General features: G+C 39.6%; 1 protein-coding gene across 1 annotated transcript in view; it reads left to right on the top strand.

Moving 5' to 3' along the window:
- The window catches only part of LOC310962371 (voltage-dependent calcium channel subunit alpha-2/delta-1-like), a 92,284-nt gene extending 68,881 nt beyond the window's left edge, over nucleotides 1–23,403 (top strand). Inside the window, exons 23-38 of the mRNA XM_083934815.1 lie at nucleotides 963–1,023; nucleotides 1,162–1,265; nucleotides 3,077–3,161; nucleotides 3,364–3,426; nucleotides 4,762–4,877; nucleotides 5,002–5,073; nucleotides 5,513–5,580; nucleotides 5,679–5,717; nucleotides 5,813–5,884; nucleotides 8,238–8,390; nucleotides 9,573–9,625; nucleotides 9,929–9,984; nucleotides 12,028–12,154; nucleotides 13,603–13,712; nucleotides 14,363–14,445; nucleotides 18,305–23,403. Of these exons, the coding sequence (XP_083790941.1) occupies nucleotides 963–1,023; nucleotides 1,162–1,265; nucleotides 3,077–3,161; nucleotides 3,364–3,426; nucleotides 4,762–4,877; nucleotides 5,002–5,073; nucleotides 5,513–5,580; nucleotides 5,679–5,717; nucleotides 5,813–5,884; nucleotides 8,238–8,390; nucleotides 9,573–9,625; nucleotides 9,929–9,984; nucleotides 12,028–12,154; nucleotides 13,603–13,712; nucleotides 14,363–14,445; nucleotides 18,305–18,427 (1,385 nt within the window). The 3' untranslated portion in view covers nucleotides 18,428–23,403. The remainder of the gene's footprint in view (nucleotides 1–962; nucleotides 1,024–1,161; nucleotides 1,266–3,076; nucleotides 3,162–3,363; nucleotides 3,427–4,761; nucleotides 4,878–5,001; nucleotides 5,074–5,512; nucleotides 5,581–5,678; nucleotides 5,718–5,812; nucleotides 5,885–8,237; nucleotides 8,391–9,572; nucleotides 9,626–9,928; nucleotides 9,985–12,027; nucleotides 12,155–13,602; nucleotides 13,713–14,362; nucleotides 14,446–18,304) is intronic.
- The last annotated feature ends 373 nt before the right edge of the window (nucleotides 23,404–23,776 follow it).

Raw genomic sequence — 23,776 nt, 5'->3', positions numbered from 1 at the left:
TGCCCAGTATTGGTGATATCGGCTGTAGAGAAGTCTGGCTTCTCTCCAATATAATGAAACTAGATGGCACGCAGCATCTGGTGCTCAAAGCGCCAAATAATAATAATAATAATTTGAGACTTCAACAGCAATATCTACATCTAGAAATCATGACTCAGTTAATCAAGATAATACACAGGCCTGGTTGTGAGCAGTTATAATGTCGGACCTATTTTCCTCCTACTGAACTACACCCACCTTCGTTATCCCTGTGAAGAACACCCCCATGGTCCGACCCCGCTAGCTTGTGGAGATTAGTTTCTAGCTAACAGATACTCCTTGCTCACCTGAGCTAGCTAACGTTTAAGCTCAGCCGAGGAGGACGCCATTAATGTTAATGTTAATGGGTACCATAAGCTGAGTGCCATCTAGTTCCATTATATTGGAGAAAAGGCAGACATCATTATGGACGATATCTCCAACATGGGCAACTCCCACCAAAACAAGCTAGACTGATATACTGGTAAGAGGAAAAATTTGAACTTTTGATTTGGGGTGAAGTGTCCCTTTAAGCATAAGAGTGAAATTAGAGGGATTAGTGATGTTAAATATGTGACAGAATTGATTGAATGCTTATTACTGACGTGAGATTTGTGCCACATAGAAAATAAATATTTTATTTAAATAAACAAGAATTTCCCCTTGGGGATGAATAAAGTATAATTTAATTGAATTTAATATGTGGAGCTATGATGCTCATGTTTTACTGCTTGGTCTGTCAAGAAATGGAATCTTATTTCAGTTTTTGGTCCCTGTAGAAGTTCTCTATTGTCGATGCATTGTTAAATATTCAACAGGTGTTACATTTTGCCCGGTGGAGCACCATCTCATCTGCATACAGTGATTATTTTAAGTTAATCTTAGCCTATATAATATTAACGTGCATGGGAGGAAGATTCATATTACTTTATGCCTTTCACCAGTTTCTGAAAGCCTGATGGCGGACAAGTTTGATGAATATGGCTATACATTTATTGCACCAAGGTAAGACGGCACATTTGGATTACGTTTTTACACTTTTTTACATCTTACATGACAACTATGAACTGAGCACAGAAAATTAAATCTTGTGATTCTTCTGCTTACATGAATTTGCTGTAAAGTGCTATTTTCCCTCTGTAGGATGTACTGCAAGGACTTAAAGCCTGACAAGAACAAAAACAACACTGAGTTCCTCATGGAGTTCAATGATTACATTGACACAAAGACTCCAAACAACCCCATGTGTAAGTATCAAAATACATCCTGGTGCTTTAATCTATGTAATTTATCTTAAGAATCAAAGCTTCTATACTGTCCCTTAATGTACTCTGCAGCACACTTGGACCTTATTCTCACTACAGACTCCTATTTACATCTCAAAGAGCTGCTAAGCTTTACAGTATTTTCTAAAGTATGTATATGTGAATGAATCTCAGCCATCTGGCTTGGCATTAAGGTGTGCATTGAACATTTAATGGAAGAGCGCCAACTGAAACCTATTCCCAGAGGTCTCTCTTTTCAGTGAAATACAGGTCTGGCTGGATGGTTTGGTGTGCATGACCAGGCAAAGCTTTGTGATGTGGAACCCCTGTGTTCGTGTTACCCATTTGATGCTAACTCTAAAAGTCTGACCATCACACGCCTGAGTGCACATGTGTGAGGCACGTCGGCTTAGATGTGACACACACACGCTCGCACACACACAATATTCACCAGTAATATGCCTTCCACACCCCACCTATAGCCGCTCGACCTCATCCAATTACTGTGTGTTTGTGAGAAAGAGCAGGACACGTCAAGCCAGGAGCACGAGAGGAGCAATAAAACACAAATCAGGGGCCAGTGGACCTTCTCCTAAACATCTGACCAAGGCATTAACATCCTTTCCATTTCTTGCATATAATCATTGATACATGCATCACTCACATTTTTGCCAATTTGGTAAAACCAATGGTCCCTGGATATTAATGAAAGATGTCCTTTAAGTTTGGTTTGACGATTTCAGTTTGAGAACTTAGTTCAAACATCTAAGCATAATCAATCCAATAAAACTTTTCACCCAATTGAAATATTACTTTCACCATTATTGGCTGCTAGTTTAATGGACTCCATAGGGAGTTCAGAGGGAGAGAGAGTATGGCCCATGTGGACTATTGGCGACTTGAGTATCGTTACACGCTTTACTTGGTTAAGCCACTGCAGTGGCGAAGAAGTTGAAGTACATTAGGAATTCCTGGGCTGCCTTCAATAAAGGATCCCTAATGAAAACCACTGCACAAGAAGGGAAGGTGGGGTAGGGTGGAAATAAAGTGTTACACCAGCTGTTTTCTCTGATGTGTGTGGTGTGTCATAAAGGTTTGAGGAGATGGTGGGGGTATATCGACGAGCCTCGATGTTAATGGACTGAAGCGGGTCGTCCGAGAGTTCAAAGTGGCGGGCACTGGCAAAAAATGGGCGAGCGGCTTTTATCACCAGTGATGTTTGTCATGTGGTCTTATATGTCTCATAAAATAATGTGTTGCACCTATACCAACCCACCACCTTCACCTTGGCAGCATTGGGCAAATTTATCAATAGTTTGTTTGTGAATTTAAATAATTGCCTTAGTTTCACTTTGAGATTGTCTGTTCTGTGTCTTTTTCGAAGGCACACCTTTCTGAAAAAAACCCTGATTTGTTAGTCAAATTGGTTCTATTTTGTTCCTCTAACTTTACTTGCATTTTGACCTTTTTAGGTGTTTATTAGTTTATATCAACTAAAGCTTGGACCTGGAAGCTGAAGCTTATTTTTCTTTCTGTCTTTTTAATCTTGATTGAGTTCTCCCATCTCTCTTTTTTTATTTTTCGTTCCCTGTTGGCTTTTGATGCACCTCACAGATCCTACATACTCCAGTAGATTCCCATTGGACAGCATCATCTTATAAATATGAGACAGAAAGCTGATCAAATAACCAGACAGTTTAGCATTTACTGTGAATATCTCTGATCAGTCTGCAGACACACAAATGATATTCAAAGATAACATGTTTAGACTCAAGTGATGGTTTGCTTTGTAGGTAATGTGGAGCTGGTGAACAGATTGCTCCTTGATGCTGGCATCACCTCGTCTCTGATCAATTATTGGAAAGGAACCGATTTGCAGTAAGTGAACCACTTTATCACTAATGCTTTTTCGTGATCCAGCAAAATTAACTGAAATGTGGCATCAATTATCTGTTACTTGCCCTTGGTAACGAATGTCCAAGTGTAAATTGAATACACATGGTTCAAATATTTCAGCATCACCAGTTATTTCTTGATTTTAGTAACTATGGTTTATCTCTTTACCTTCGCTGCTTGACAGGCATGGTGTCTTGGCCAGATTTGTTGCCACCGATGGAGGGATCACACGCGTCTTCCCCAAAAGGTATACTTGTCAAGCTCTTAGGGGAGTGGAGTTGATTTAGAAGCGCTGGAGAGATAATATGTTCAAGATTATCCGAAGCTGGTTTCTATTCTATAAATAACAACATTTTGTACATTCATCCATACATCCATTGCCATTTTAAGTCTTTGAGTTTGAGTCTGAGTTATTGTGGTAGCAGGCTAAGCAAAGCAGGTCCCTTATCCCTATATCACTACCTACTGTACTTGTTCTAGTGACTAATGGGGAATCCCAAGGCTTTCACTGAACAAATGTTTTTTTTATCCCCCAATCCCTCTGGGATTGGCCTGGGGAGTCCTCCTCGTGGAATGTGACCCTAACTCTACAATAAGGCATGAATGGGGCATGCTAATCAGGTTCCAAAACAATCTCAGCTGCTTCCTTTTAATGCAAAGGAGCAGTGGGTCTACCCCAAGCTCCCTCCAAATGTCCCACACCTAAGAGTCCCTGAATCCAAAGGTTATGGCCATAGGCGAGAGTTGGAATGTAAATGAACTGGTAAATTGAAGTTTCATCTTCATGCTACCCTCTTCTTGATGACAGCCCAGTACAATGTCCAGTGGTGTATTAACCTTGAGAACAGGACACATCAATCTAAGGTTTTTGGTATTTTTCAGTGCCTGCAGTGATATTTTACATACCATGAATCTTTTTAGCGCAGGAGTTTTGGTATATATTGCATACATCAACAGAGAAGGCAGTATTTTTTGTAATTTGTTTTTAGGAGCACATAAGGTGTGTTCAAGGTCAGAGAATTGAGCAGAATCATCTTGAGAGACAGGGATGTAAGTAAAGGTATCATCTGCATAAAAATATACTTCATTCTTAATAGGAGTGGAAGCTTATAAAGGGAAAGTGAAATTAATCAAATATGGGTCATTAATATACCTCAGAGGTAAGATTGTTGCTATTGTTGAAAATGACTCACTTTATTCTATGATGTGAAGATGACGCCACTGCAATAAGTGACTAGAAAGGCACCTGGAGAGGGCACACTTGCGTCAAGGCCATGCCCCTTCACGCAAAATTAAAAATAATTCACATATCTGCCCCATTGTTCGTTCCATAACCTCCTTGGTGGAGGTAGGCAACTGATGATGCCAATGTAGTAGTTTAAAGGTGATGTCATGGTGCACTGAATGCAGTGCACAGATCGATCTAAACGATGTTTCAGTGTATGGAAATTACCCAGAGCCACACTGAAGGGGCTCATTATTTTAAGCATTGAGTTAATCAATAAGTCACACTGCAACAATTATTAATATTTAAGTAATGCACAAAGAAACAGAGTATGCTTTGTATACATGTGTTTGACAGTGCTGGCCTGTCCTGGGAAGAAGAAGCAGAGGTGTATGAGTCAAGTTACTATAAGAGAAGTTTGGACAATGATCTGTACATCTTCACTCCAAAACCCTACGCCATTAAAGAGAACAGTGAGTCAAATCCAGGAAAATATGTGTTTGTGTGTGTGTTATCCTGTGACTTAATGTGTTTGCAGTATAAATTTTTCCATTATTATCATTATTATTGTTATTATTATTATCATTATTATTGCAGCAAGTGATGAATCAATCCTGGTGAGCAAAGCAGTAAACCTCAATGTTGATGGGATCATACTCAAACCAGCTGGTAAGGACACACAAACACACACACACACACACACACACACACACACACACACACACACACACACACACACACACACACACACACACACACACACACACACACACACACAGTTACAAGTTATCTCTCTCTTTCTGCCACCTACATACAAACGCATTCACACTCACAGATATGTCTTGTTTACACACCTACATTTGCAACCCTATGCTCTTAACCCTATCCATGTCTTTATATCTTCTGACACACAGACATTATGTGCACTACTCCAAGTTTGTCTGTTTCTCCCACTCCCTCTGACATATACACACACAAACCACACATCAAGTTGTCCGGTCTCCTGTGATCCTTGGCCAAGTTTGCATTTTCGAAGTTCAGAGAGTAAAGTTGACGTAGAGGTCCAACATGATCTAGCATATGTCTGCCTTTTTGTTTTTGATCCCAGTGGTCGGTGTGAAGTTGGACATTAGTGCTTGGATGGCGAGCTTCATCAACACCACACAGAAGATCAATGTGAGTGGATTCTCACTGCATGACATTCATGCAAAAGGACACGCACTCAATCTAGAGTTTGAGTTTTAATTATTCTATCTGCTCCACTGTATTTTCAGTGCAATGATGAAATCTGTGGCTGTCAGCGAAACGATGTGGTAAGAGGTTTAATTGCATATTTATATGCTTCCAGCTACTATTTATGGATTATAGTCATGAGCATGCAACATTGGTTTAATCTCTGTGATTCTAGTATGTAGACTGTGTCATTCTGGATGATGGGGGCTTCCTGGTGATGTCCAATCGAGATGAACATATGGATCAGGTGGGCCTCTGCATTCTTACTCATAAAACTATAAACGCAACCACTTTCAAATAAGGCACACTTTATTTAAAGGCTTTATCACTGATTGATAACGATTCATCTTGGTTTACAGCTCATGTATAAGCAATTAATAAGAACAAATGTTGAAATAGTAAATATGTAATAATAAATGTTGATAATTAATACATTCTCATGGGTTTTCTTGTTAATAATAAGGATTTTAATAACCAAGTCAGTATTCATAACGTATTTGAAACTGATCTATAAAAGATTAGTAAATTATATAGTAACCATTAACAGTATTATATTATTAGTTACAATTACGAACGTAATTATAAAGGATGCCTTATAAGGAAGAGGACCTAAATGTATTTTAAGGTTAATTACAACTTTAATGATTTCCTTTAATGCCTTTATGTGGAGAAAAAAAAGTGTGCTTCCTTTATTCCTACTTCAGGACATAATTAAATCATTATATTGTATCTATTTTATGGGATATTAATAAGAACCATCTGAAAAAAACATAACCCTTTTTTTCTGCAAAAAGACAAAAAAGCTTGGCTTTGAATTGATTTTTGTTTTCTTTGCCGAACTCCTAACAATGAACTTCCCAGCTCAAAATACTTTCTGTACTGTATGAAGAACTCACAGCACTTATAAAGTTTTGATTAAAGCACTGAAAACATCTTTAATATCCTATTATCCTGAAGAAACCCAGTCAGTCCTAAAGTGTTTGGAGTACTTAACTGTGATCAGCCAACCCTGTTGTGAACCTCAGTCTTAATTTGCCCCTCAAACACAATTTGACCCATCTTTTCATATACACACAAACTTACGCATTTTTCTCTGCTCCCCGTTCCCCTCTGCTGAATGCTAATAGCGAGTCCCTGCTGTCATCTGAGTAAATGTTTTTTCGTGCGGCTTTGGCTCCTTCCTAATCAGGCCTGGGTGTGCGCTGGATAAATCAGTGGCCCTCTGAAGTTTGGCAGCAGCACTAAAACCCAGGGACCTGAGGCCTTGTTTGGAGAAGGCTGTGTGCCCTCAATCATATTTCCTACAGGAGCAAAGTTTCTCTCTCTCTCTGTAAGCTTCTTGCTTGCTCTCCTTCTTTATGTCTTTCGTTCCTTTTCTTTCTCCGAAACCCTCGGGGAGTCTGCAGCCAACAGGGCTGTGACTGTTAATTCATTATTTGTTTTACTGCGCAGGGAAAGGAGAGAAGGCTCCCTCTACCTTATAGATTGGAAGATTTATATATCCTCTCGCTGTTAGACTATAGAGGAATGGATATGTGGACGATGGCTTGTTAGCAGTGACCTTACAAAGTGAAAAGAAAGGGAAAGTTTGCATTTAACACACACACTCACACACACGTACGTACGCACGCATGCACACACATCTTTCAGCACACACACATTGATGAGTACTACTTACTGTACTTATTCCCTCCTGGATACACAAGTACTTAAACACTCCCATGCACACGGTTATGTCACACCTGCCAAGACAAACTACTTCCTTTTAGTGGAAATTTATGGCTGCCTGGTGGACTGTGTTAATCAGATTATACTGGAGTTCATTATCTGGTTTGAGGGGGATTTACAGAGTTTGTGTATCTGTAAATGTACCGTGAACATTGTCTGCACATGTACAAACATTCTTAGTTGTTTTTGTGCACGTAAGCATTGAAACTTGTGGCTTGACAGTATAAAAGAGTTTAATGTTCCCATGTTATAAAAAGTAAGATTCCCGTGTCATTTTTATTATATAGCAGGTCCAGGTGCTCTATAAATACTGTAAAAGTATCAAAACATTCAATCAACAGAGAATGCACAGCCCCTATTCAGGTGCTAACACAGAGCGTTTCAGACGTACAGACACAATGAGAAAAATATTGCAATGTAAAATAATGTAAACATTTTCTAGTAGAAAAACTCTGTCAGCTCCATCAGCATTTTATCACACTGGTAGTCTAGTGTATAAATGGTTGGGGTTGGTCTGAAGTATTGTGTTCATGGAATCTGGTATCTTGAGTGTTGTTTCAGATGGAGAATAGAAATTGCAGTGCTTTTGGCATTTTGGATTTTAAGAATCTTCTCTCAAAGGAATAGTTTGACTTTTTGGGAAACATGTTCATTTGCTTTTGTGACGGAGAAGATCATAACCACTCATGTTGGTACGGTAAATATGAAGCTTTCCTCAGCAATGATAATAATTATTTTTATTATAATAATAATAATGATCTAGTTCTTCATGCTCTGTGTCAGAATCTAGTTCTAAGACCGAATTATTTTTCGGAGCCGCTGTACTTACATGGATCATATTTCTAACCATATTTTCATTTACCTTTCCGTAGATTGGCCGTTTCTTTGGTGGCATCGACCCAATCCTCATGGTGAACCTGGTCAACTCGTCCCTGTTCACCTTTAAGAAGACCTTCGATTACCAGTCGCTCTGTGACCCCGAGAAAGAGAGTGAGGCGGCTGCAGGCCTGCGCTCCGTCTATGTGGTGAGTTACATAAGCCAGAGACCATTCACACACACACACACACACACACACACACACACACACACACACAAAGAGCCACCCACATGTGCACACCCACACTTACATGTTCACACATTCTGATAGCCATACATTTACATTGACTCATTTTCCGTACGAGACATTTGTAGCCCTACCTGCATGCTCACTCACTTCCCAATGGTCTCTCACACACACACCACACACACACACACACACACACACACACACACACACACACACACACAAACGGTCTCTCATCAGGGAGCCATAAATCTGGATAGCGCAGATGAGAAGGGAAGCAGAGGGTATGGTGAAAGTGTTAGAGTGGGAGTTTGCAGCAACAGTAACAGGATTAGGTGGTCTAGCGTGCTTGGCTAACACACCGGGTGATGTAGAAAGAGGCACTGTTTTTCGTCACTTACAAACTTACAGTGAAAGGATGCAAACTTCCTGCAGACATTTCAGTGGTGCTGATGAATTTCTCGTTTGTGCTAAAAATGGCCATTACAGGTACTGGTGGATAGAAGTAATAAATTATTTGTAGGTGTTTAGCGATACAAAAATCCCCCTCACTAAACGACAATTGAAACCATGTAGTTTCCCGACTTGCACCACAACTGTGTACAACACGCTTGAGTGATCAAGGTGAGATAAAAGGTGCAGTTATTTTCTGATCAAAGGCACCGGCAATAGCTGGTGATGCCTTTACCATGGTTAGTTAAGACTCCTTGATGACTAAACACCCCATCATCTGAAGAGAAAGGATGCAGCAGTCATTCACCAAAACAAGGCCCTCGCATGCTAAGCATAATCAAAGCAGCATGTTTGGTCTTTTATTTGAACCGTGTGCTACTTTGTTTTCTCACTAGCTCTTTGTTTACATATTTATGCTCTCATCTGTTGAGGAGGATTGTGTTCTAATTTCCTCCTAAAGGGGAAAAAAAAAAATGAAATCTCTATCGGGACCTTTTGGTATTTGTTCCTGGCACAACGGGACAGTCCGCAGCCACTGTAAACACAAGCAGGATGCACAGATAGGCTCAACCATTTTAAATGATTTGTCTGGAGATTATTATAGACCCAATTCAGTCCTCCTCTGATATTTAATTTAATCATTTATTTAAGTTTTTCACTTTTTTTTTTTTTTTTTTGTACCCCTCTCAGCCCACAATTGCAGATATTCTGAATCTAGGATGGTTTGCGACAGCCGCGGCCTGGTGAGTCCCTTTTTTTGGCTTTTTTCAAATGATTGATAGCAAAAATAAGCACTATAAAAACCAGTGTTTAAAGTCCTTAAACTCCGATCCTAATGAAAAGCAGGCAATGATTTGTTCCTCAAAATTGGACATACTGTATAGCATCTGTTTAATAGCTGAATTGTTCCCAAGACAGTCAACATTCCACAAAATCTTCCATTGATTTATTGATGCATTAGCATTTACACGTATGATTTATTGTGGATTATGTTCCAATGAATCTAGACATATTTCATCCCTGTGGGATTTTTTTTGTGCTCTTAGGTCAATACTGCAACAGTTACTGGTCAGCATCACATTCCCCAATTTCCTGGACGCAGGTGAGTTCCCGTCAATTGGCACAGAGAAAAGAATAGTGCTTTGCGGTCTTTTTTTTGCCATAGTGAGCTCTGACCTGCCTAAATGGCCTCAATATGGCAATAAAATGGATGTTTTAATTTTCACCCTGACAAAGCCTTGAAAGACATTAAACACACTATTTTTTCAGTTTTTTTTAATCTTGAGTCTTGGTGGGAAACACATGCCAAGAATATGTAATTTGTAATAATGTTGTTCATAGCAACACTTGAACACTCATTTGTCTTCAGAGGATTTTATGCGTGCAAGATGTTCCAGCCAGAAGTTTGCGTGTGATATTTTTATGGGTACAAATGTGCGACCAGAAAATACAGATTGCCAGCAGATCCAAAACAAAACCACAAATCACTCTTTGTTCATTGTTGCAAATGCCATGAGATGAAGATGTTCAGCTTATCCAAATTATAAAAGAACACATTTTCCTGCTGGTGAATAGCTATGTGTATCAAACCGGAATTTAATATGCCCAGGGCTTTGAGATAACTGTTGCTGCGATTTATGCCGCATCTTCAATGAAGGTCACAGTTAAATCACCAAGACTGCTTTGTCAGTACAACATTGTTTTCATGACTTTAACTACGCATGGTGATGTGAGAATTTTATGGAGTTATCAGCACGTTACACATTCGGGAAATAAACACATGCTGTTGACTTTTTTAAAAACTGTGAAAACCGCAGATTCCCTCCATTCCAGTCCATTGTGTCAGGGTGATTGCAGTGATTGCACTGGAGAAATTCTGGAGAAATAAAAGCAAAGGCATCTTACTGGAAAATATTTTCTTGTTTAATTTAAAGATTGGCTACACGGTGGTGTTGTGGTTAGCACTGTCGCCTCACAGCGAGAAGGTTCCAGGTTCGCCTTTCTGTGTGGAGTTTGCATGTTCTCCCCGTGTCTGCGTGGGTTTTCTCCGGGTTCTCCGGTTTCCTCCCACAGTCCAAAGACATGCACGTGTCTAAAAATTGCCCGTAGGTGTGAATGGTTGTCTGTCTTTGTGCGTCTCTATGTGCCCTGCGTAGACTGGCATCCTGTCCAGGGTGTACCCCGCCTCATGCCCGATGTCAGCCGGGATCGGCTCCAGCCCCCCGCGACCCCGACAGGGACAAGCGGTTGAAGATGAATTAATGAGTTTAAAGATTCCATATTCTGGTCATTTTCAGGTTCTTTTATGTTCAAAAGCCCCTCCCAAAAAAGCCCACTCTACTCACGCACCACGCACCATCATCGCAGCAGCAGGAATGAATGTGAAGACGCTGTAGCTGCACTTTCTAACTATATATAATTGTGACATCACAACCATACAGAAGTCAAGACGGCTCATTTAAACACAAAGTTTCTGACTGTGTGCATTTCTCTTTGGATTGAGTGTTTTGATGCTTTCACAATATTTATATAGCAACTTGGCCTGCTTAATAATCAAAAAAAATATATGGACATTATACTTTTTACAATATGGGACCTTTAAAAATACACTTGTGAATACCAAACTGCTAGGTTTGTTTATTGATTTGATCATCAGCTCAATCTTTTCTTTGTTCATAGTGTTCGTTTTTCACACTTTTTTACCACCAGAGCAGATTTTAGGTCTGGCAACACAGAGTCCCAAGACACCCCAAAAGAGAAATACAATGTGCCCTTTTGTACCTGGATGTAAGGCAGGAGTCAGACAGACAGCTCTAACTTAATGCATTCTACTTGTATGTAATTAAGTTGCATGGATTTCTGAACAGATTCGAATTGGTTTTTTCTGTACCACTGCAAGTCTATGGTTCTAACTAATTAAGAGATTATTAAAGCTGCAATTTGTCTTTACATAGACAATGTATCAAATGACTGTGTATAATGTGAAAGGTTCATAGTGACAAACTTGCAGGGGATTGCCAACTATGCAGTCCCCTCAGTTCCAAGGAGTGTTTTGGTGTCTTTAAGCTCATTCTTTTGGTTTAACAGCCACGGTTTTACACTTATGTACTTACATGAATATAACTGAATGTGTGTCCTTCCACAGCTGAGATGGATGACGAAATCTCAGACGCCATGCTCAAAGAGGTCTGCATCACAGAGCAAACTCAATACTACTTTGAGACCAACAAACTGTCTTTCAAAGGCACAATCGACTGTGAAAACTGCACCAGGTAAAATATCCAGTCCTTCACAGCTACACACCACCCATATATATATATATATATATATATATATATATATATATATATATATATATATATATATATATGTACAGTATATGTATACCATATATATGTATATACAGTATATATACAAGTATATATATACACTTATTGAGTATAGTTAAGGTCCAAACACTTTCCCTGACCTGAAGTGATACATTTGCATCCATGAGACACAGACACACATCCATGAAGTCCCCAGAGGTTGCACTAAAAGAAAGGGCTGTAAAAATTCACATGCCATGAAGGTGAAGTCAAGTCACTAGAGTGGACCACCGTCTTGGCATGTGTGTGTGTGATTTTGCACACGTGTGTGTACGTGCGCCATTTTAAAGCCCCCTCGTGCCGGCTAATGAAGTGCCTGCCCGCATGCCGCGCGGCGTTTCTGCACATTAGCCGCGCACACGTTTCTTTTTAACGACCACCATAAAAAAGCAGAGAAAATCATTTGTGCTCCAGCGACATGTGGGTTTCGGTAAAGGTCCTGGATGACAGTGGGGTGGCACAGCAGGTTTGTGTCCCCTTAGGATATAAAAGCTAGTAAGTTAGGAGACTTGGTTGAGTGATCAACAGTGCATTTGTCATTGTGGTAATACTTGCAAGGTCACATACTTTTAAGGTCCCATATTATGCTAACTTTCAGATTCACGCATGTATTTGGGTTTCTACTAGAACATGTTTACATACTTTAATGTTCACTTTAATGCTCATATTTTCTGTCTGAATATACCTGTATCCACCCTGTCTGATTCGATCTGTTTTGTAGCCAGTGTCTTTAAAACCTCCTCCCAAGAAGTCCACTCTGCTCTGATTGGTCAGCGTTTCCCGGCTCTGTGCACCCCCATTGCAGCCGGGGAATTACTTGCACAGCACTGTACCTGCAATTCTATATATATATATATATATATATATATATATATATAGAGAGAGAGAGAGAGAGAGAGAGAGAGAGAGAGAGAGAGAGAGAGAGAGAGAGAGAGAGAGAGAGAGAGAGAGAGAGAGAGAGAGAGAGAGAGAGAGAGAGAGAGAGAGAGAGAGAGAGAGAGAGAGAGAGAGAGAGAGAGAGAGAGAGAGAGAGAGAGAGAGAGAGAGAGAGAGAGAGAGAGAGATTTGTAGACAAAGTTTCTAAGTACGAGCTGTGTGAATATCTCTGCGTATTAAATGTTTTGATACGTTTGCAGTATTTATATAGCACCTCAACCTGCTTTATAATCCAAAAACACATGGTATCTCACTTTTTACAATATGGGACCTTTAAAGCAGCAGACAGAAATCAGTGGCTACCTTTCATTGCTTTCTGTTTAAATATTGCACGTCTCAGTGAAATTGTATCTCCATCTTTCCTGGACTCAAGCCCATGTGTCAACAACTTCTCTTGTGTGTCTGCTCCTCTCCAGGCTCTACCATGCTGAAAAGCTGCCCAAGACGAACCTGGTCTTTATCATCTCTGATGCAAAACTCACCTGCTCATGTAAAGCCAAGCCATTAATACAGGACGAACAGCAGTGTATCCTTTTACCCAACACAGCTATCATCTGGCACAGGATATGTACTTTTGATTCAGTGAACAGATGTTTTAAAAAGTTTGTGTTTTTGACAAGATAATCGTGGATGCAGATTACCCCTAATTATCAACGCACTATTCCCCTCATTTGCATCCTCTAAATCCCACAGCCACAATAATGACTGAACATTTCCAGAGTAATTGACATTTCAAATTTGGCCCAGATCTCAGATGTGTCCACACTGGATTTGTCTCTGCTGCGTCTGTAAAACAGATGGTCGTGTGGGATACGTCTGCTGAATAGCTTACAAACAAATATACGATGCTCTCTCAAACACACATGGTTATGGTCAATTATAGATTAAGCTTCTTGGAAAACACAATGTTCAAAATGACTGCCATATCATTGAAGTATTGAGCAATGTGCGTGAAATCCCAAAGGGACAGGTTTTAATCTTTCCACAATTAAGTTGGATCTGCTTGATTTGTACAGTAATATACATATAATATCCTAATGATTTCCACAACATCAAGAAGTTAAGTTTGCTATTTTCCCATGGGGTAATCAGTGTCTCCTGATAAAAGGACTATTTGTTGATGTTAACACAGAATCACTTAGAAACTGTGTCATGTTCCTGACGTTACTTATCCAGCTGATGGTCCTGATCCTTGTGAACTGGCTCAGAATCCTCGCTACAGGAAAGGGCCTGCAGTCTGTTTTGATAACAATGAACGCGTAAGTTGCTTTTCATCAGACCTGAACTGCTTCTGGTTGAGAACAATTTGAACTGCACTACTTTGTTGTTAACGTGCTCTGTGTGGGGTTCCATGTACAGTATGCCATTGCCAAACAGTGAGACCATTGCTGCTCTGTTAGTCTCATAAGAGTTAAAGAAGTGAGCAGAAAATCCAGTAAAAAATGGGAAAAGCCTTTCAAATTAAAGTGTTTTCTCTGAGGCTACTGTTTTTTAATCTGACTCCGCCAGATGGATTGATTTGAATGATTCACATTTGCTCTGCATAGCCATTTGGGAACTCTTGTTTGGAGATTTTTTGGGAAGGGGCGAAAATACTTGCTAATTGGATAAACCATGTGTCTATCAGGCCCAATCAACCAAACAGATCAACGAAGCAAATGACGTACGGAAAAAAAGCGTTGAGGCAAAGCTCAGAAAGTAAACAACATGTCGGTAAAGGATATTTGCCGTTTGGGTAATGCAAAATTTACGCATAAAAGGCACATTTACAACCATATTCCAACAAAAAGATCCAAGAGAAAAAAGCGTAAGCAAGCCACCTGCTTGATAACTGCGCTCATCTTATCCGTGGGAGCTGCCATGTTGTTTACACTTCTCGTTTTGTCACACTTAAATCCCTCTCAAAACCAACATTGATTGATTGGTTCGTTCGCTTGGAAAACCGCTCAAAATTTTCTCTGTCACACATTTTTAGACTGATCTGCGAGTAAAATACAATGGAGCACACAAGATCAGGATGGTTACAGCCTCACTTAGTACTTTGAGCACTGACAGTACTATGAAAATAACCTGTAGATCTAAACCCAACATATATTTTTTAATACCCTGAGGTAGGGCTGGATGTTAACCCACATTTATCAAAAATACCATTATGGCATGGAAGCGCCTTAAACCTGCATTCTTTTCAATCTGATTGTATTGAAGTTCAAACATATGCTTGAAGGTCATAGCTACCTTGGTGTCCTCTGGTTCTCAGTCAGTCTGGCTGCCATTAAGTGCTGGGCAGGCAGCGTACAGTGGGTTTAAAAGAGGTTTTTCGCCATTTCTGTTAAAGAGAACCAAAACTTGCTGTAAAAACCGAAACATTGGGATGAAAGATGTTAAAAGGCTTCATTGAGCTGTAGAGTCAAGTGACGATTCTCTGTGGGTTCTTATTACATTAGTAATAGAGAAATAATGATTAGCAAGTTTTAAACTAAGAATATATATAACAACCACTGACATCTTGCCAGAAGTTCAACCAACAAATCAATCTTTATCTGTCCAGACTAAGAAATCAGAAATTAGCCAGCACAAAGGAAAGAAAATTGGGCATGTTATCGCTTACTTCAATACTTTCAATGTTAAAGTCAAAATGTACCGTATTAGTTAATATCATCCAGCCCTACCCCCAAAGTGTCTGTTACTGGGAGTGTTTTTTAATGCCTTTTTTTATTATTATTCTTTCCAAATTTATACTCCAGATGAAACAACTTGATCTGTTTTGACATTTTACCTGGAAAAATAGATGTAGCAACATATTGGGGACCAATAAAAAGGAAGGAAGGATTTCAGCCAGCCTTTGAAAAAAAAAAAAAAAAGTTAAGCTTTTAGCTTCAGTGGACAGAGCCCCAAATCCTTAAGCACTCCCGATATGGAAACAGTACATCAGTGAAGAAATTCTACCCATGGCACCTTTCCATCACTAATATCTTTACATGGTGCATGTAATTTCTTTTGTTGTTTTCTTTGCAATCCTTCGAAAGCTGTATGTGTGCAGATTTCCCACGCAAAGACAAACAGTCGGTTGTTGCTCGACTATGAATAACTAAGCTAAACAAACATTTTTAGAAGCAGCTCAGAATCTCTGCGTGTGAAATCTCTGCACTTGAATGCTCTGTTTGTTTTCACACTATAGTCTTTTTCCAGTGTCAAAGTTTGTCGGCCTTATGAATTAAATCTTATGCCTGCACTGTCACACACCCACAAACACCCACTCACACACTCTTGACTCCTTTTCTCACAACTGAATGCATCTATCTTGTAGTATCTTAAGTAATTTTCTAACCTTCTCTGCTAATATTTGCTTTCTAACTTTTTGCTAACTGTGGACCTTTTTGCTGCATGATTCTCTTTCTCTCTGTTTTCTCTGTTTCCTGCTCTGTGATTGGCTGTTGATGGTTAGGATGAGGCCATGTGCCGAAGGAGCGCAGGCTCCCCATTGGCTTCCTCTCTGCTCATGTTACTGCTGCCACTGTTCATGTGCTGTCTCGGGTCAGTCCCATAACGCTCGGTTTCTCTTTCATTAATATTTCATTGTTATCTTAAATCTTTCTGCCTTTGTCTCATAACTTTTACACTCTTTTGTTCCTATTCTCCGTTTGTTTTCCTCATCTTTTCTGACATCTGACTTGTTCTGCTTTGTTCCATTTCTTCATTTCTTTTTCCATTCTTTTCCTACCCTTATCTTTCACACCTGTCACTCTCTCTCATGTTCTACCACCATCTGTCTTCGTCTCCCCCCAGCTTACTTCCCAGTCTCTTTCTGTCTTGTGCCAACATTTTCTTCATCTCACCTGACTTTGAACTTCAAGCCATTCCTCTTTGTATCCCTCCCCATCTATCATTGTCCGTCCCAGGCAATAGACTCCAGAGTCTACCTCTGCTGACACTGATTACTAATGTAGACGCTAGTTAAAACAGGCTACTCACCTCTCATTTGCATCCAGACGTTTGCGCGTCTCCTAAAGATTTTCAACGTTTTTCCCCCCAAGCACATACTGTATCAAGGCAATACATTCTTTCCCTTGTACCTCTCCAGATGCTAAGCATACAGAGAGTGGGAGTATCTGATCAGTTCTTGCTCAAAGTTTTCCAGTCAAGTATAAAAAAGACAAACTTTTTTAGCTTTTTCATTTTTTTCCCTGACCTCTTGTTTGATCCCTGCATAGTTCTGGTTGACCGTTTGCGAAACTCCACCCCTATAAGTCACTGTTGCTTAGTTTTAAAACTCATGGTTGCGTTTTAGTCTGGACGGGCAAGAGGACAGAGGCTATTGATGGATAACGCTCCCGGTACTGCTCCTATATGTCACTGTATTTGCTTTGCTTGTTTTCCACTGCCTTTGCAGCCTTATGCCACCTTATACTCAGGTGTTACTTTCAACAGTTCCAACTAGTCGTTAGTCCAAGTAAAGAAATCTTGTCTTACTTTTTGCCATTACTGTTTTTCCTCCAGTATTTTATGTATTTTCAACGTACACAGCTACATCAACCACAGAGTAACCTTAGACAATCTGCTTCCTGTTGACACCATCATGCACATGCCCAGTGTACATGAATGGTCATGTGATTTGCATTTTCAGGTGCGTTAATATGGATGGAGAATATTTCTGTACAGAGCTAAAAGTCATGTGTGGACGGTGATAGTTTACCATTTTAAAATGCAGGTTTACAATAAAAATGTGGGTATGTTGTTGTAGCCTCAGTTAGTCGTGAATGAAACCATGTTTGCGTCCACGTGACTGGTACAAATCTGCAGTATTCCACAAACACCAAACGCGGAAAGTATATCTGAGCCTTAACCTTTGCTGGGTTGGCTTGAGTGCAAACCAAAATCCAGTAGAGCAGTACAGGGCTCTAACATTAGCCCAAACTCAGAAGCAACCTTCACACCGTGGATGCAGTCATAAATGGCACTTTTTTGACATATCCTATAACTCCTCAAACTAAGTTACAGTTGCTGAACTATGATCCCTTTTCAGGGGAGGGGTTTAGTAAACAGTCAACTGGAAATTGTTTAATGTGTTGACTTTAACAATCTGTGACTTCATTTATTTTCCTCCCTCTTCTGCACCAGGAGGAGGACCCTGACTGTGGAGGGGCATCCGGCCTGAGCCCCTCACTATGGCTGATGTTGGTCCTTCAGCTGGTTCTGCTCTGGGTTTTGACTGGCTCCAGACCTCATGCAATCTTGTCATGACCTCTGAAAATCCTCATCATGCCCTCTCTCTCCTTCTCCTCCTCTCTCTCTCTCTCATTCTCTCTCTCTCTCTTTCTCAGTTATCTCCAAAATGGCAACCAGCATGCAACGCTGCCACCGAAATGATGCCTCATGGGAGGCACTTGTAACAAACAATGAAACAAAAACCCGTGAGCCCCACATCCTGCCAATTTCTCCTTTTGATACCTTCACTTTCAGGGGTTACTCAAAGTGATTTCACCAGGTGCAAGGGTACAAGTGATGAAAGAAATGTGTGTTGAAAGATATCAGTTTGAAAGATAAGAAAGGACTCATACTAACGCCTATCCTTCATCTCTTCGATGGTCCCCACCAGCTGAGATTAGAAGAATGCAGAGATTAGTTTTGATTGGTGACTTCTGAACTTTCTCTGGCTTTATGCCATTGATGAAAGAGATCAGACTGCCTTATAGTATCGGAGGGATTTAAATCACAATGGGGGGGGGGGGGGGGTGTTGCTATTTATTAAAGATGCTGAGCAGTTTTTCTTCACCACTGCCAGAAACAGCGTTGCCTTTTGCAAGCGCGCCATTTATTTTTGAATCAATTTGCAGTGGTTAGTTGTTAGGTATTTATTGTTTTTGTGATTGAGAATTTGGCTAAGATTGCAGTAAGAGATGCCAAATTACATCTGCCCTTCATTTGCCTCCGTTGGGTTGCTGATAATAATGTTGTCTCAGTCTGATTTTATTTTATTTTTTTAGATAGCACTACGCAGAACATTTTCAGTGTCTCTGAGGGTTCGATCGTCTTTACTTTCGCCCCCGGTGTTCTTTCATGTAGATACTGTATTTGCAGTGTGGAAATCATCGTTTATTGTTATGTTTATGCACAGAAATCCACCCTTCAACCGGCACAGAGGCCCTGCTTCTGAGTGTACGGAAATTTAAACTTGACCATTCTGTCATCAGCCCTGATCAAAAGTAGTAAATGATCTGGATTTCCCACCTTGGATCGCTCCAATGAAAACTTTGTTGCCATAACGCGCATTAACCAATCAGGATGAGCCTGGCTGGTGTCCTATGCATGCTCAGTGGACAAAATCTCTAGTGCCATGTGGACTGTTTGACTCAGATGAACCCTTCAGCTTTTTAAACTGTGGCTACTGAATGGAAAGAAGTGTATTTCTTAGTTTTATTATGTATTTGAATGAAGCGTCAGGACAGCATGCTACTGTTTCTTTTATTGCCCCCACTATAATAAATGAATGATGGGGGTATGAGAATTTGTATTTGACATTTTGGTCAACAAAACAGGAAAACGATACGTTTGTATTCACTGCTGTCACTTTTTAAATTAAATGACTATCTGCACTGCAGTTCAGAGTGCAGCTGTTATTTGTCTTTACAGTTTGATCCTGACTGAAGAACAACCTCTATCCCCATTTAGTGGTGAGGTTCCCTTTCTCAGTTTATTACATTGTGTATGATATCACCCAGTAGAAATCACTGCAGTCAGCCCATGCTTGTGATCCTCTCTACTGCTGTATTTCATTTTCCAATATAAGTTAATATTGTTTTAATTTTGTGTGCCTTCTTTTTCTTAAGTAACATATTTAAATCAAATCTAACCACAGAGTGAAACGTTGCACAGATGGGCATAGATGGGTTTTATTGGAACCGTGTAGTCTTGTTTGCCAGAGTGCAGAGCAGTAAAACAGTCATTTATACACACAGATTTATTAAGAAATGCACTAAATGCACTCATCAGCCAAACCACTGCTGGAAAGCTATAGCAATCTGCCAAAATAATAAATAATAATACATTTCACAGGACCAAATCGGGACTCTTAAAGCCACTAAATGACAATGCAGTACTTATAATGTCAACAAGGATAAAAGAAGACTTGATTAATTTCAGGATAGAAATATAAATCCAGAGGCAATGTGTGGGAAATTACATGCAGTGTTTTATGGGATTACACAATTTTGAGGATTAAAAGGCTTAATTTTAATCAGGCAGACATATATCAGGTGGAATGTGACCCGAAGTCAACAAGTTTTAAATCCTTAATATAAAAAAGCTTTTACTTAAACCAGCTGCACTCAACTCTACAAACCCCGTACGATTTGATCATTATTTAGACTTCTGTTGGTTCCAGGTATGAACTGACAATCACTGTTGACAACAATTAGCATCAAGTAACAACTGTTTTGTGATATCAGATACATTAAGAACACAAGCCATGACTTTACAATACAGTAATAATACAAATCCTATAGTTTCCTAAAACTAAATGTTCAACAAACTGGTTGTGTTTCTCAGATTCAAGACATCATCCGATGAACTAATTTGGGGAATGCTCTATACATGTACACCACTTTGACAAAACCAGAAATTGCGCCTTTTTTATAATCTATAAACTCTGGCGCATGTTTGCAGTTAACTACTTAATAAGACAAAAACTACAAATGATGCCGTGTGCACCACAATACCACTGACACTTGTCTCTCACCCTCTCCATAATTGATTTGAAGTTATTGCAGTTGCCACATTCAGAACATCAGTTTTTACAACCATAGTCTTATTTTATGGCAAAGCTTAACCACTAGCATCGTTAAACCATCGCCATCATCATCGTTGTTGTTAACTTTAAAGGGGTCTGTGGTGCACATTTTCTCTCAATGTTTTGCTCTATCTTAAACTATAACCTTCCAACAAAAACAAATGTAGTGAACCTAACAATGGTATGTATGCTTCTCACTTACTAACACTCAAGAATATCAAGTGCCATATCGGACTTATTCTCTCATGGAGAAACCTATTATCACAATGTAACATTTATGCAATTTACCAAGGCAACGTGTAAGACTCATACATTGTTTCCCTGTGCTGCATGATAGTGGCTTCCAATTTGATTTACAAAAACAACATATCTGGTGTGCTTTAGTGTGTAATGTTGGGACGCATAATATCCTGGGTGTCAGGCATTTGTTCATAATATGATAAGATATGATCAGCTATTACTGCCTTTCTCTTGGAGGGACAGCATTTGGCTCCGCCCTTGCCCTAGTCAGGGGAAGAGAATCTGATTGGCCAGCGTGCTGTTTGTATGCACTACTCAATCTGTCTGATTGGCTCAAGTCAATGAATCGCTATTATTTAAGGACCATACCGGTGAGTAAGCAAGTTTTAGACCAACCACTGCAAATCCTGAATACGTGAATCAGGATATTACTGCTGAGTATTTTGCAAACGCTAGAGGAGTGTCTGCCAATTAGGTTCACACTGAACTCAACCCAACTATTGGATGGATTTTCAAGAAATTTGTATGAATCGTGATCATCTGACTTTTCATTTTTGTGCCCTCATCAGGTTAAAACTTCAACTTGTCCAATAATTTGATGTATGACTAAATACCTGCAAAACCGATGACATTCCTATTAGCTTTAGCCACCCTTTGTGTTTAATGCAACAACCAAAAAAGTTTGAATGGGAATCATCGTTAAATTAAGATGGTAAAAATTATTTTCTTTAAATCGGCGTGTTAGGATTGTAATTAGCTGTCTTTAAATTCAATTGTCAAGCAAATTTTAAAGGGACTTTTGAAGTGCTGCGGGGAAAATAAATGCAAATTAGGCGCATCTCCATCAACTGGTTGGAGCAAATAAACTAAGCTACAATGTAGTTTGGTCAGAAGGCACTATAGGCTACGCATGGTTGTAATCTATCAGTAAACAGAGCAGAAGAAGTAACGGTTGCTAACCAGAAAAGTTGCCTTGACATTCTAACCATCTACGAGAGAAAAATGCAGACTGACAGGAATTTCAGGCAAGTTTTAATTGTTTTTCTTTCATGTCAGCTAGCATCGGTCGTGATTCATGCTGTCCGGAGACAAACACAAGTTATGGGAATATCCAGGAAGACATGTCCGAACTTATTCGGCAAGCTTGTTTCTTTAGCACATTTATCAACTCTTTTTCAACAAAGGCAAAACCCACCTCAACTGAGGGTATTGCGCAAATGTTTCCATAAAGCTTTTCTAATGAGATATTTTCTTCAAAATGTGCAAGGAAAATATAAGTATGTAAATAAGGCTTTTGAGCATTTAGCTAACTTAGTACAGCCTTACACAGCTGCTTGCATGCCTGTGGACTTGTATGTGCTTTTCCGATTATTTACTTACAGTGTGAAAATCAAATTACAGCTTCCAATCTACTAATTTCTTTTCAAGCTCTGCAGAAATGGATGGAAAACAATGGCTGCCTGAAAAGTAAGAAAAAACTTAAATATAGGAGAAAGTGGAAATAATCAGCAGTAATAAAATAAACAAGAATTGTAGTTGAGAAGCTTTACTTGCAAAAACTCTGGAATGTCCTTACAGTCACTTTGGGAAGAGACATACATGCGTAAAATGAAAATGCACGCCACCTCCAACTGTATGCTTTTAGAAATGCACAGAAATTGTTGGAGAAGAAGAGCGCCACATTTTTTTCAGATATTCCATTCTACTCTTAAGTGCTAAAATCAGATGCTGTCACTTCAGGAATAATATACTCGATGTGATAAGTGTTTTTGACTCTGTTGGTGCTCTCTGTATGGATCGCGTGTGTTGGCCTTTTTATTTCTGGAATCTTGAGGATTGCTTAATGTGTGTTTTTTGTGTCTGTTACCTTGCTGCCACTCTTTGGCAGAAGATTGGCAGGCCTGTCAGTCAATCTTTCTCTGCCTTCAGTTTTAAGGCACTTGACGGAGGCGTCCACTCACAAGACTCTGCTTTGGGAGGGTCTTGGTGGGCCTCTCTGTCAGTCTCCCTCGATTGTGTTACACTTAAGTGGAACTCGATTCTCCAGAATCGGTCATGTAAAAAAAAATGTACAAAACGGATTTTGTTCTCAACAAAAAGGAAAAAAGAACAATGTTTTTAATCCTGGGGAGGAAACTTGTTTATTTATGTTCAAATAAGGTATATTCAGAATAAAAGTTTATGATTATTATCTGTTGCATTGCTTTTAGAGTTCTGGCTCATGTCCTTTTCTTGCAAAACATCTCCACAGTGGATCAGATTTCTGTTACTAACTTCTGTCCCATTGCCAACACACATTTCCAATCCAAATGTGTGTGAAAATGAGAAGGAAGCACCCTGAGTCTGCTCTCCCAGTGTCTAGCCAACATCAGAAACTGACATCCAGCCAAAATCAACAATGTCCAGGAAAAGAAAGGATGGAGGCGTAGGGTCCAGCCACATCTCTCTACAACATTGAATTTGGCTCAAGGACACGTCCATTAACAACGACCTGTAATGTTCTCTGGTCATAAATTTGCAGTAATTCCCGTTTTCCCTGTTGCATGTTGATCAAATGGTAAGTG

Source organism: Echiichthys vipera (assembly GCF_963691815.1).
Source record: "Echiichthys vipera genome assembly, chromosome: 20".
NCBI lineage: Eukaryota > Metazoa > Chordata > Actinopteri > Perciformes > Trachinidae > Echiichthys > Echiichthys vipera.
This window is presented reverse-complemented; position numbering and strand designations above follow the sequence as displayed.